This window comes from Salvelinus alpinus, chromosome 36 (assembly GCF_045679555.1).
Source record: "Salvelinus alpinus chromosome 36, SLU_Salpinus.1, whole genome shotgun sequence".
NCBI classification, from domain to species: domain Eukaryota; kingdom Metazoa; phylum Chordata; class Actinopteri; order Salmoniformes; family Salmonidae; genus Salvelinus; species Salvelinus alpinus.
This window is the reverse complement of record NC_092121.1, coordinates 16,060,642-16,074,534: the sequence shown is the minus strand read 5'-3', so window position 1 is coordinate 16,074,534 and position 13,893 is coordinate 16,060,642. Positions and strand designations below refer to the sequence as shown.

Below are 13,893 nucleotides of genomic sequence, written 5' to 3'. Positions count from 1 at the left end.
GTGGGGTATGCAAAATGGCCAAACATGTATGGAAAATGTTGTTTAAAAAAAAAAGGGATGCTGTCAACGTGACTGAATTCAAATGGGATTCACCCGTAAGTGAGAAGCACCAATCATTCTACTGAGGACCCCCTGGTGATTCCTAGAAATTGAATCCAAAACATGTCAGCCAAAGCACAAAAGCAGCACACAGAGAAAGGATTATGAGATGCAAGGTTCCAGGGACAAAGCAGGAGGGGCTAGCCAAATGCACTTACTTAAAGCGATTCTCTAGGACAATGAACCCTAGACCTCCCCATGCTCTGGTAGTGCTTACTCCTTTCACATTCAAACTCATGCCTCTGCAAGGTAGACAGGCTAACAATGTCCTTCTCCGTGTTGAGGATCTGATGTGATCAAGTGCTAAAAATTGATTTGGAAGGGTAAAGAACAGACTGTCTGAATTGCCCAATCAACAAACATTTCACTCTTGGTAGCTTGCTGTCTACTTCTAGAAGTTAACTTCTTTCAGAGTAACACTAACAATTCTGGCTGTGAAAAATTAGATCACTTTTTCCTTCTGATATGCAAATTTAATAGGAACCCTTATATGTAGCTCTACTTTCTATGCCCTCTCTCCCCCAGAGCCCCCTGATGAGATATGGCCTCTTCAAAACCCCATAGCGAACCACATACGAAGACAAAAAAAACAGGCCAAAATGGATTCATATATTGCCACATATATTGCTAAAAAGCAAAGTTGACTGCACCTAGTCTGCATACAATCCTTTTCATATTTATAAATAACCATATTCCAGAGGCATCAGAGAACTCCTCAAGATCTTACTGACACATACGAAGGGCTGGATGAAGGGAGGCAGAATGGACAAGGCCATTTAAACATTTCTACCACAGATATAATGAGACGTGTTCTCATATGGCAGGACCTACTTATTACAAAGTTAGCACTTAGATGAGGGCTGAAATTAAACTGTTGGGGGGAGAACCTTTCAAGTACATGGTTTTTAGATGCCCATGCAATCAAAATTAATTATGTTACTTCGCTCACACCAGTATTCCACCGGTATTTCTCTGATCTCTGTCGATGATGGTGCCGAGGCCATGTGGGCACGGGGCTGTCTAGCCTGTGGCTTAAGCAACTCCTGCAGGAATTTTAGAGTATCGCTGTGCTGCAGGCTTTGCGTTCTGCCATCAAGCTGCTCGCCGCCTCGCCCTCGCTCTCTGATAAATATTTAAGCAGAGCTCGGTGCTGCTGGGGGCTTGGGCGAGGGGGCGTCGGATCACAGGGGCCCAGCACCACGCTGGCATCTGAGGCTAGGAGGGACGGGAGTATATCTCTGGCTAGCCTACTCCTTGTCACCCCAGCGTTGGACCTGTCCTAAAGCTACAGAGGGTACTGCATATGGCTCAGTACATCACTGGGGCCAAGCTTCCTGCCATTCAGGACCTAAATACTAGGCATGTCAGAGGAAGGCCTAAAAAAATTGTCAAAGACTCCAGTCACCCAAGTCATAGACTGTTCTCTCTGCTACTGCACGGCAAGAGGTTCCGGAACATCAAGTTTAGGTCCAAAAGGCTCCTTAACAGCTTCTACCCTCAAGCCATAAGACTGCTGAACATTTGATCAAATGGCCACCCAGACAATTTACATTGACACCCCCACGCTTTTACACTGCTGCTACTCGCTGTTTATTATCTATGCATGGTCACTTTACCCCTACCTACATGTACAAATTACCTCGACTAACCTGTAACCCTGCACATTGACCCGGTAACGGCACCCCTTGTAGATAGCCTCATAGTTGTTTTGTGTTACTTTCATTTCATTTTTTTGCTTTAGTTTATTTAGTAAATATTTTATTAACTCTATTTATTGAACTGCATTGTAGGTTAAGGGCTTGTAGGTAAGCATTTCACAGTAAGGTGTAACTCTTTGTTCGTGTCACACTGCTTTGCTTTATCTTGGCCAGGTCGCAGTTGTAAATGAGAACTTGTTCTCAACTGGCCTACCTGGTTAATTCTTGACGCACGGATCCCTTTAGCGGGATCATTTATCAACAACCGCTGAATTGCAGAGCACAAAATTCAAAAAGAATTGCTAAAAATATTTATATTCATGAAATCACAAGTGCAATATAGCAAAACACAGCGTAGCTTGTTGTTAATCGTGTCAGATTTTGAAAATATGCTTTACAGCGAAAGCAATCCAAGCTTTTGTGTGAGTTTATCGATCACTAGACAAAACATTACAAACACATAGCAGCAATGTAGATTGGTCACAAAAGTCAGAAAAGCAATACAATTAATCGCTTACCTTTGATGATCTTCGGATGTTTGCACTCACGAGACTCCCAGTTACACAATAAATGTTCCTTTTGTTCGATAAAGATTATTTTTATATCAAAAATGTTTTGTTTGGTGCGTTATGTTCAGTATTCCACCGCCTTAGGCAGGTCATCAAAGGTTGACGAAAATTCCAAATAGTATCCGTAAAGTTCGTAGAGACGTTTTTAATAATCAATCCTCAGGTTGTTTTTAACATAAATAATCGATAATATTTCAACCGGACTGTAAACTATTCAATACAAGAGAGAAAGAAAATGTCTAGCTACCAGTGTCACGCACATTAAATAATGGAAGGACATTCAGCTATCCACTGACGCGATTTGATAAATCTCGCTCATTTTTCTGAATAAAAGCTTGAAACTATGTCTAAAGACTGTTCACACCCTGAGGAAGCCATAGGAAAAGGAATCTGGTTGATATCCCTTTAAATGGACGAAAGGCACTTCTGGGTTGGATTTCCTCAAGTTTTCGCCTGCAAAATCAGTTCTGTTATACTCACAGACAATATTTTGACAGTTTTGGAAACCTTAGAGTGTTTTCTATCCTACTCTGTTAATTATATGCATATTCTAGCACCTGGACCTGAGAAATAGGCAGCTTACATTGGGAATGTTATTTTTCCAAACATAAAAAATTCTGCCCCCTAGCTTCAAGAGGTTAAAAAAAGGTGGGGGAAAAAAGGTCTACACTTATATTCGGCATATGTGACAAATAACATTAGATTTTAAATGTTGAAATATTGTGTTTCTGTGGTTATAGGGGTCTTGTGTAAGAGACCACTGTGCTTAACTAGCTTTAAACATTACTTAACTATGCTTTAAAAATGAGATAGTCAAGAACATATTTTCTGAGTGTGACTCATGTTGAAGAGGCTGGGTGGGTTTTAAAAATAAGTGGGAGATGACTACTGATACTGTTTCAACAGCAGAGTCCTCTCCCAACTGCATGAGAGGCAGGTGGGTACCTGTTGCCTGTCAACACACACCGCTATTATAGTGTAAGAACAGGGACGGTCTGCACTGGTGTGTTATGTTCATCAAGTGTCCCAGAGGGGAAAACATCTCTGTTGACATTCATCCACGACATTAATATACAAATAGTGCATGAGGAATTCTGATGGGGTGTACGGACTGCTAATAGCCACAAAACACTACAGAATGCCACAAATAGTTCAACGGATTTAAAGTGTACAGAATCTTACAAACATGTAGTTGCTAGCAAGAGAGAGGTTTAGCTCCATTTGCCACACACACACACAATCGTTTGAAACGGAAATCAGATAAAACATATGATAGCTGGTGTGCTTAGGCGGTAAATTTACCCCCTCTTTACTTAAAACCCATTGACATTCAGAGGGATTATGATGATTACATTTAAATCCCAGAGCACTTGCATATAATTTTTTGCTCCTAATATCTTGCAGTCCCATGATGATCAAGCTCTGAAAATGGACTGAGCTCTTTTCGGGGAGCATGAGAGTGAGGCTTCTTACTCAAGTAAGATGGCTGTCTGAAGTGATCCATTGGCCCCAGGTTGTCAGATTAGAGAAGTTGCAGGATTGGCATTTCAATACAGTGAAATAAACCCATCCACAAAGCCCCTGTGCTCCCTGCGTGGAGCCAAATCACTCTACTAGGCCTAAACCTTGTATTGAACGTACTGTGATGTTGGCTTATTCATTGAATAAGGTGTAGCTTTAGATACCGATACTATACTGTGTGTGAAGAAAGGGCTGAGGAAAGAAAGTGCAAAGAGGAACATTGCAGAAGGCAACAACTCTGACAAATAAACTGTTGTCTAGTAAATAACTGCAACACATGACAAACATTTTATTGTAGCTGGTTTGCAATAGAAAAACATGTATGTGTAATTCAAACGTAATTTTTCTTGACAATTGAGGGGCATATGATCTCAGAACACCAATTTGATGTGCCGGTAAAAATATAAGTAGATTAACAACCTTCGATCAGGTGAATTATACAATCCTTTAAAGCAGATAACTAGCAGTTACCAAGCCTTGCAATTAATTAATTTGAAGACAAAAAAATGCACTCATCCTACCTTTAGAACTTCCCCACGTTTAAAACTTAACTCGTCGTCAGCAGTGGCTTTGAAATCGTATTTGGCAATGGCCTCCATGGTACTGGTTGTTGGATAACCGTGGGTTTAGGGTACTTGTTAGGGTGAATGCTGTTTTATTCCCTGTCGTTGATGTGTGGAGACCAGCAGTGTCAAAATAAAAACACAGTTCGAGAATTCCGTGATCGGTTGCTTGCTCCGAGTCGCTCCTCCCGTCTATGACCCGTTCCTTTAGGGCTGGATCCTCACATAAAGCTCACAGAAGGTATCTGCAAAAAATGGAGAAACATGCCACAAATTAATATCTAGCGTCTCTGTTTATGCCTGGATGTTCTGTCGGTCAACCACTGTATGATGATGGGACTGAAATTGACAGATGTTCTTCTAAAAAGAGATGAAGGCAGACAGTTGACATCTCTCGGGTGTGCACTTGATACATTTGATACTGATAAGAAACAAACCAAACGGCAGTGAGATGGGTGGAGCTCGTTTTGCATGGCTGGTGCCCCGGGTGGACGGAGTATATTAATTTTAGACCATTCCATTAGTCCTTAAGTGAAATCTCAACACACCAGGAGCACCTGGCAATGCAAAACGAACTGTACCAATGTCAGAATTAAATCCACACTAGTGGTTGGCCAAGATTTGACAATTGACAGGCCATTGTTGGGTCAAGAAATGGGGGAGCGCTAAAGTCTGTAGCTACTTGTTGTAGTGCAACTATCCTCATACGAAGTGGTTTACTAGCCCTCCAATCAGATTCGTTGTTTACTAAACATTTCTTAGCCTGCTTGTTACACACACACACAACAATCAAAACCCGCATTGGAATATACAATTTCTGCATCAATTCGATACTTTCCGCTACGTAGGTCACTACTAGTTACCCAGGCTTACTTACCAACCATGCGAAGTACGTTATATTAAGTGACTAGCTAGCTAGTTGGTGAACAACATCTTTCTAGGTTATTATTTGACCATACACGTTATTGGGAGGCTTTCTGGCAACTCTCGTTATCAGTTTGTTTCCATCTGTGACAGAGCTTCCACTTGTAGGCAAGTCAGTTAACTTAGTTAGCTAACTAACGTTAGGTACCCACATTAGGGCCAGTGATATAGCCAATTCTACTAAATTTGCGCTAAAGTGTTACAGTAGCTAAATTCACTTATTTTGGTTGTAATGTGAAACACCGTTTCCAGCTGTTTTGAATTAGAGTTATGAGCCAGTTCAAACGCTAGATATCTGAAAGCGGAAGCTAACGTTAGCTAGCAACTAGCCAAAACGAAAAAGCTAGCCGGTTATTTAGTTAGTTACTAACGTTAGTAACAACAAACACACATACAAAACACCAACCTATTTAACTAACAGTTATTTGTTTAATATCCAGGTTAAATGTTTGTGTGCAGTTCTGCATGTGAATTCGTCGTTTCTAGGAAAAACTGCATGGCAAGCAGGTAGGCCTATTAGCTAGCTACAGTACTATAGCTAACCAAAGCAAAAAACGAAGAAAATACTTTCGTATGCTAGCGGGTACTGTAGCTGGCTGGCTAGCCCTTGCTTAGTATTCAGTAGAACGAGACAAAAACTCACCCGCAAGTTTAGCTGTGAAATGTAAACTTCTTGCTTGATCAAATGTCCTTATTGTTTAGAATCAACACTTTATAGTTTTGTTAGTGGAGGTAAATGTACAAAATCCGTCCGTTTTTGCTTAAACCCGAACTAGCCAGCGACGTTTATTTCCGCTTCCTTCCAGATGCTGCTGCTGCTTCGGCTCCTGCCTCGCGCTGTGAGCAGGGTGTCTGACCAGCCCAAGGGTCTCGCCTGCGATCCACTGGACCATCTATCGCGATACTTTCACCTGACAGCTAGCTGCATAAATCTCTGTGGTTGCATTGCTCGTTTAATTTTTTTTTTTTTAAGTACAGCGAAAATATATGTATCTCTGTCTGTCACATAACTTTGGTATGCCTGATGCAGCAATAGGCAATATAGATTAAAGTGTTGTTGTACTTTTTAAAACACATTTCTGTTACATAGCTAATTAGATGGTGAAAACATAGGAAAGTGCGTCACCTAGTGGCATATGGTGTCCACTACGGTCTACACACGAAATAATAATGCTTACACCCTGGTGTCAAGGGACGAAAGGCAAGGAAATTAATGATTGGAATACAAATAGCTACATTTAGAAGTACTATCCTTGTGGCACGTTTTTTGTTCTCAGTTGTTGTCAATCCAACAAACAGTGCCATCACAAACGGGCATCAATCTTGACAGTGGCACTGTGTTACTTGTGCACCTAGGCACGTACAAACTGGTATCACACATAGCCTATTATTGCTACGATGTAAAATCAGTTGTTACTACGTGTCTCTATGTACCCCTCCTCTTTTTCTCTACCATATAGGGCAAGATGCGAAGCCACCATATGAAATGTTGGCAAGGCACATCACTGTAAACCTCACAGGCTCTCTTTCAAGAAGTATTCTTGTGTGAGGGAGTGCTTTGATTAGCAACACTACTGGTGTAAAGATAGAAGAAGACCAATTGGATTTTGAGGAGAGGCTACAGAAATAGAAGCAGGAAAAGGTCAGTTTGTACAAATTCACCCCGTCTCCACTGAATTACTTTGATTGATTGATTCATTGATGTACTAGAATAATTGGAGCCTGGTTCATCACCAATAATTACAGTGCACAGAATAGACAAGGGCGCCCGTGCCTTTCTTTGGGTCTAAGATGTTTACAATTCGGGTTGTAAAGAATGTTGAGTAGTTACAAATGTTTCACCTGAGAAGTATTATTATTATTATTTTGCATTGTTTTATATTTTTGAGACTGTGATGAGGACAAGGAATTTCCCGAATATATTTTGATGTCATTACAACAATTCTTGCCACTATGAAATAATAAATTTCACCATTCGACTGCATCTATTTGAGCATGAAGTGGGTTTTATTGACAGTAGCCAAGCAGTACAATAATAGTATAGCCTACTGATGACAGAATATATATTTCTATAGTCTACTCTGATGGTAATTAGGCCTACGTTATTTGCCTGTTTTCACATAATTCTTCATTCAGAGCCCATCCTTTTGTTGAGCTTTGTCTAACTTCGAAATGGACTTCGAAAATGTATCGAATGAGAACTGGTCTCAGACGTCTCTCCCATCATACAACTCATCTGAAAGTCCAGCAGGTAGCCTGTGATTTTCCTGATTTCATGCATGAATGTTATAATGTAAAATCAATGTTAATGAATTCAATGTTATCCTGGGAATTTAGTCCTATGACTTTTACTTTACATTTTAATGAAATTATTAAATGTAAACGCGTGGTTTAATTAAACAACAAGGCCCGAGGTGTGGTATGTGGCCAAATACTACAAACCCCCAAGGTGCCTTATTGCTATTTAAAACTGGTTACCAACGTAATTAAAACAGCAAAAATACATGTTCTGTCCTTCCCCTGGGATACCATCTGATATACAACTGCATTCAGGGCTTGAACCACCCAGTTTATAATTAGCAATGAATATCAGCACCACATTAGTTGACAGCTCCCATCTCTGAGGATTAGTTTGGAGTCTTTGATCTTTGTGATGTAGCAGCCAGGAGTGACATTATACTGTTAGTAAAAATCAAGACTTACTGTATGCAAGCAAACACCTGTCTGAATGACACTGCAACATGAGACTCAATGTAATTTTCCTGTCATACTTACAGAAAATGATGTGCCCTACCACAGCGTCCTAATGCCCAGCATTTTCGGTGTCATCTGCTTCTTTGGGATTATTGGCAACTGCATTGTCATCTACACCATTGTGAAGAAGACCAAGTTCCGAGCCCAGCAGACAGTGCCGGACATCTTCATCTTCAGCTTGTCTTTAGTGGACCTCCTCTTCCTTCTGGGCATGCCCTTCCTCATCCACCAGCTCCTGGGCAACGGTTCCTGGTGCTTTGGTGACATCATGTGCACGGTCATAACCGCCCTGGACTCCAACAGCCAGATAGTGAGCACCTACATCCTCACCGTCATGACTCTGGACCGCTACCTGGCCACGGTCCATCCCATCCGCTTCAACCATGTGCGCACACCCTGCGTGGCGGGGGCTGCGGTGGGTCTGGTGTGGGTGCTCTCCCTTGTCTCCATCACTCCCGTGTGGATGTATGCTGGCCTTATGCCCCGAGGGGACGGCTCAGTGGGCTGTGCCCTCCTGCTGCCCAATCCAGCCACTGACACCTACTGGTTTACCCTCTACCAGTTTGTGCTGGCCTTCGCCCTGCCTCTGGTCATCATCTGCGTGGTGTTCTTCAAGATCCTCCAGAACATGTCTGCCACAGTGGCCCCCCTACCCCAACGCAGCTTGAGAGTACGTACACGTAATGTGACCCGTATGGCTGTGGCTATATGCCTGGCCTTCTTCATCTGCTGGGCTCCGTACTACATCCTGCAGCTGGCCCACCTGGGGGTTCAGAGGCCCAGCTTTGCCTTCCTCTATGTCTACAACATTGCCATCAGCATGGGTTACGCTAACAGCTGCGTCAACCCATACCTCTACATCGTGCTGAGTGAGACCTTTAAGAGGCAGTTCATTGTGGCCATCCGGCCGAACAATCGGGTCTTCAGGTTGAACTCTGTCATGGCTGACGGCAGTGTGAGTCTGAGACCGGCCCCAGAGTGTAATCATCAGTCTCAGTCCTCCAGAGACCTACTAGTACACAACATGCTGCCTGTCACTGTGGCTGTGCACTGAGTCAGGAGCCCTAGCCCAGCACCATCCCTCAGCCCTAGTTCCATGAATCTGGGCTCTCTCTCAGCTCAGCTGGAAGTGGTGCCCCCTTCAGACAGTCATGCTCCCAATGTGTATGACAGGGTTAACGTGCAATGTATGTAGTATGCTGAGTGTGTACAGTATCTATTTTGTACACAGCAGTACTGTGTTTATAAGACACTTTTCCCGACAGGGACATTCAACTTCATCCTATTAATCCTATCCTATCATGCTCCCATGAAGGAACTGTGAATACAGGGACTTTGTACTAGTATTCAGTTGGCAATTGAACTGTAGGCTATTAGTAACAATGTGAACTTTTATAAAAGGATGCCAGCCCACAGTTATCAATAACACTATTTTGCAGTTCTGTTTCAAGTGGTAACAATTTGTATTTCGTTTTCTTTGATAATAATCACATTTGACAGATTTCCACTGCAGTTCAATGTGTTAAAACAGGTTTCTGTGTAGATATGTGATATTCTATGATTCTGCCATCGGTCCGTCCAGTCAATGATCTGAGATGCAGGGAAATCACACCTTGTCGTAATGTAATCTATGTCTATACTGGAACCTGTGTGATGACTGTGATCATTGAGAAATTTGTGACATATTGATGTATTATTGTGGGCTATCTTTGAATGGGATTTTGACGTCAACTAATATGTTGTCCTTAGTCATTTTGTAATATTGAATATGTGCAGCCCATCTATTACCATGTTATGTATGTGATCACCAAGGAAACCTCTATGTTGTTATCTTTGGGAAAATAATAATGTTCTGATGCACCATACAGTGTTGAATGACTGCAATTTATCCAAAGGGATTTCTAGATGTTACAATAAAGAATTAAAGCATGAGACGTAAGAAACCCCCAGTGCAATACAGTAGCAGCAGAACTGTCTGTGCTAGAGTGCATTTTGTGTATTTGTGAAGAGCTCTTATTCTCAGAGAAGGGGAAGCACACATAAAAGAGGAAAAAGCATTCTGTCCAAACAAAGCAATATTTTACCTGATGGCTGCTGTAGAAGAGAGGCAGGTTATCTGCTGGTAATCTTGGAAAAGGGTAAAGTTATCACTGGGCTGGAAATTAACCATTTGTAGGGTAGTAATGGCTTGCTACCAAGGAGGAAAATGCAATATTGAACTCTGCTGCTCTCAAACCCAGACACCCATACATTACTATTGTTATTACATTCCCAGGAAAATTGGATTCCCTTCCAACACTGTCCAGAAATAAAGTATATGAATTGGTGTTCAATCAAATAAATGTAGTACTAATTTGACAATACTGTGCACTTGTATGTATGTGTGAGGAGTAAAATGAAGGTAAAGCAAATCAAAATACGAAGGGAATCCAATTTTTGACCGCGCTTTACCAACTCATTAGTGGTATTAAAAAGGATCCTGGTTCACTTCTCATTTATGGAACCACAACACTGCACCAGGGTACAAATGAATTAATAATGCACATCAAGTATTTCATTTCACTCAGTAACTCAAAATGGCCATGACCAAAGGAAAAACCCAGATGAAAGCAATATCCTACTGCAATGTACACAAGTGCTTTTGGAATTAAGAGCTGTCCTAGTATAGGCTGCAGAAATAGTGATAACAACTGGGGGATTCTCATACAAGTTCAGCACTCTATATAAAGGGAAAGGGAAAGGGGGATACCTAGTCAGTTGTACAACTGAATGCCTTAAACTAAAATGTGTCTTCCGCATTTAACCCAACCCCTCTGAATCAGAGAGGTGCGGGGGGCTGCCTTAATCGACATCCACGTCTTCGGTGCCCGGGGAACAGTGGGTTAACTGCTTTTCTCAGGGGCAGAACGACAGATTTGTACCTTGTCAGCTCAGGGATTCAAACATAGTAGAACTTCCAGTGTATGTAAAAATAATATATTTACAATATTAGTATCATGGATCTTTCCTTTTGGCATTATCATTATGTAATATGTAAACGATAAAGTAGTGTGTGTGTAGTGCATGCACTATTAGGCAGGCACAGATACTAACCGAGGCATCTGTTGACTGTTCCTGTGGTAATGGATTTGGGATGGTGTTCTTTTTTTTTTTTTACCCCTTTTTTCACCCCAATTTGTTGGTATCCAATTGGTAGTAGTTACAGTCTTGTCTCATCGCTGCAACTCCCGTACGGACTCGGGAGAGGCGAAGGTCGAGAGCCATGCGTCCTCCGAAACACAACCCAACCTAGCTGCACTGCTTCTTGACACAATGCACATCCAACCCGGAAGCCAGCCGCACCAATGTGTCGGAGGAAACACCGTACACCTGGTGACCTGGTCAGCGTGCACTGCGCTTGGCCCGCCACAGGAGTCGCTAGTGCGCGATGAGACAAGGATATCCCTGCCGGGCCAAACCCTCCCTAACCCAGACAACGCTGGGCCAATTGTGCGCCGCTCCATGGGCCTCCCGGTCGCGGCCTGCTGTGACAGAGCCTGGGCTCGAACCCAGAATCTCTGGTGGCACAGCTAGCACTGACCGGTATGATTTTATTAGTAAAGAAAGGACATAGGCCCAAAACTACACATGAAAACTTTGCCATATTACAAAATGAATGTCTGAACACATTAAAGAACAGTAATAATAACAGTAGTACTAACAATAACAAAAACATTAAAATGTTCACAATCTGTCAATCAATGGTGGTTACATTTTGTGTGTTCTCATGCACATGTTGGACAATACATGGTGGTTGTTGCATGTGCCTGGACTTGGGTTATAGATGAGTGGCAGGTGCTCCACCCACTTGTGCCAAACCTCTCTGATTGCTGCCAGCTTGTCTTGTTGACGGCGGCCTGGTCTTGTACCATGGTTCTCGAAGCGAATCACCCGTGACAACACGTGAAATGTGACATAGTGGCACAAAAAATTGCCCGACCAGACTCTGCATCCCATATACTGGTGGTAGATTAGTTTCTGGATCTGTACACACCAGCCAAAATCAAGAGACCCACGTATGCTTGGACGTCTGTCTTGTCTACCTCCTTCCAGTTGTTTTTGTAAACACGTCTTCCCTCCAAGTTGGTCATGTTTATCACTATAGTTTTGATTGACTCTGTCAGGAACAGTTCAAATCAGGATTTTATGTCATCAACCCGGGATATGGTGTACCTCGTTGGCCCTGGGGTCATCCTGATAACATTTTCAGTCGACCTCTCCTCTCAGGTGGGGATGAAAACTAGGACAAATTCCCATTATTTGACCGGAATGTAACAACAATCTCAGCAGGGCCCTCTTCCTTATCACTGGATTGTTCCACATTGGTTGTCTCTTGGTCTGGATCCTATTCTGTGTTGTCTTCAACTTCTGACACTTCCTCCTCTAATGTATTTTCACTGTCAGTTTCCTGGCCTCTCTCCCCTTGCCACCAGTGTCATGATCAAAGATATGACCAAGAGCCTCACATACAGTATATAATTTGGCATTTGTGCTGCCACAGAATGAATTGTGAGTAAGGCCTCAAAAAAGCTTAATATACCAGAGCTGTGAGAAAAGTTATATTATTTATTGAAACAATGTTGCGATTGCTTGTGAGAATGCCAACAGGTGTGGTTCCCGTGGGAGAAAGATTCTATTGGGTTCCCGTGGGGGTTGCCAAAGGTTCCCGTGGGGGTTGCCATGGAAGCCAAGTGTCACGACTTCCGCCGAAGTCGGGTCCTCTCCTTGTTCGGGCGGCGCTCGGCGTCGCCGGTCTTCTAGCCATCATCGATCCACTTTTCATTTTCCATGAGTTTTGTCTTGTTTTTCCTCACACCTGGTTTCAATTCCCTCAATTCCCTCAATCACTTGTTGTGTATTTAACCCTATGTTCCCCCCATGTCTTTGTGTGGGATTGTTTATTTGTAAGTGCTTGTGCACGTGTTAACAAGACATGGGTTTTTGTACCCATGTCTTGTTATTTTGATGCCGTTGGTTTCGCTATTAAACTGCTCCGGCTATTACCTAGTTCTGCTCTCCTGCGTCTGACTTCCCTGCCACCGGTTACGAACCCCTTACACCAAGAAAGGGAGTGAGGTGTGTGTGTGTGTGCTCAAACACACATGCATTTGGGGGTCTGGGAGAGGAAGTGTGTCCATCTGATGAATGGGCATGTGCCTTATACGCTAATTGTAGTCTCACCCATTAATTTCTACTGACCGGTCATTTTTGACCAGGAACACCACAGGTGTACAAAAGTTAAATAAAACATCCAACATTTTATGAAAATCATCAAATTATATTTTGTGTGTTCAGATGCCCTGTGTGGACAAAGTCATGGAACCTTATGACAATCAGATTAAATTAACTACATTTTTGAGAGAGAAAACTTGTAAATTGGTCCAATTTGACCGGAACAAAACAGGAGGGTTAAATGACTTGCCAAGGCAACAGACAGACTCCAATAACACTTCTCAACTCTTTTTCATCATAATATAAATAATTCCAGACTAAATTGTGATAAATTGATTTAAGCTCTAAATCATTGCAGATCAGTCTTTTGAACAGGATTTGATACTCTCCAATGTGTACATTTTACAACGAAGGCACTGTAAAATTCAGCATAGTAAAAGGAATACATGCATTTCTTTACATGATGTTGCACCAGTGAGTCCCTATCTATGATTATATACACCAAACACCGAGTTTACAAAACATTAGGAACACCTGCTTGTTCCATGACATGCA

General features: G+C 42.3%; 2 protein-coding genes across 2 annotated transcripts in view; one reads left to right on the top strand and one right to left on the bottom strand.

Moving 5' to 3' along the window:
* LOC139565510 (growth factor receptor-bound protein 2-like) overlaps positions 1 to 6,273 on the bottom strand; it is a 49,998-nt gene extending 43,725 nt beyond the window's left edge. The window contains exons 1-2 of the mRNA XM_071385910.1: positions 6,017 to 6,273; positions 4,408 to 4,694 (exon numbers count right to left, since the gene is read on the bottom strand). Of these exons, the coding sequence (XP_071242011.1) occupies positions 4,408 to 4,485 (78 nt within the window). The 5' untranslated portion in view covers positions 4,486 to 4,694; positions 6,017 to 6,273. The remainder of the gene's footprint in view (positions 1 to 4,407; positions 4,695 to 6,016) is intronic.
* Positions 6,274 to 6,676: 403 nt separating this feature from the next.
* On the top strand, positions 6,677 to 10,357 carry LOC139565041 (melanin-concentrating hormone receptor 1-like). The gene is made up of 3 exons (XM_071385052.1): positions 6,677 to 7,015; positions 7,510 to 7,624; positions 8,151 to 10,357. The coding sequence occupies exons 2-3, from the start codon at positions 7,546 to 7,548 to the stop codon at positions 9,179 to 9,181; spliced, it is 1,110 nt and encodes a 369-aa protein (XP_071241153.1). The 5' UTR covers positions 6,677 to 7,015; positions 7,510 to 7,545; the 3' UTR covers positions 9,182 to 10,357.
* The last annotated feature ends 3,536 nt before the right edge of the window (positions 10,358 to 13,893 follow it).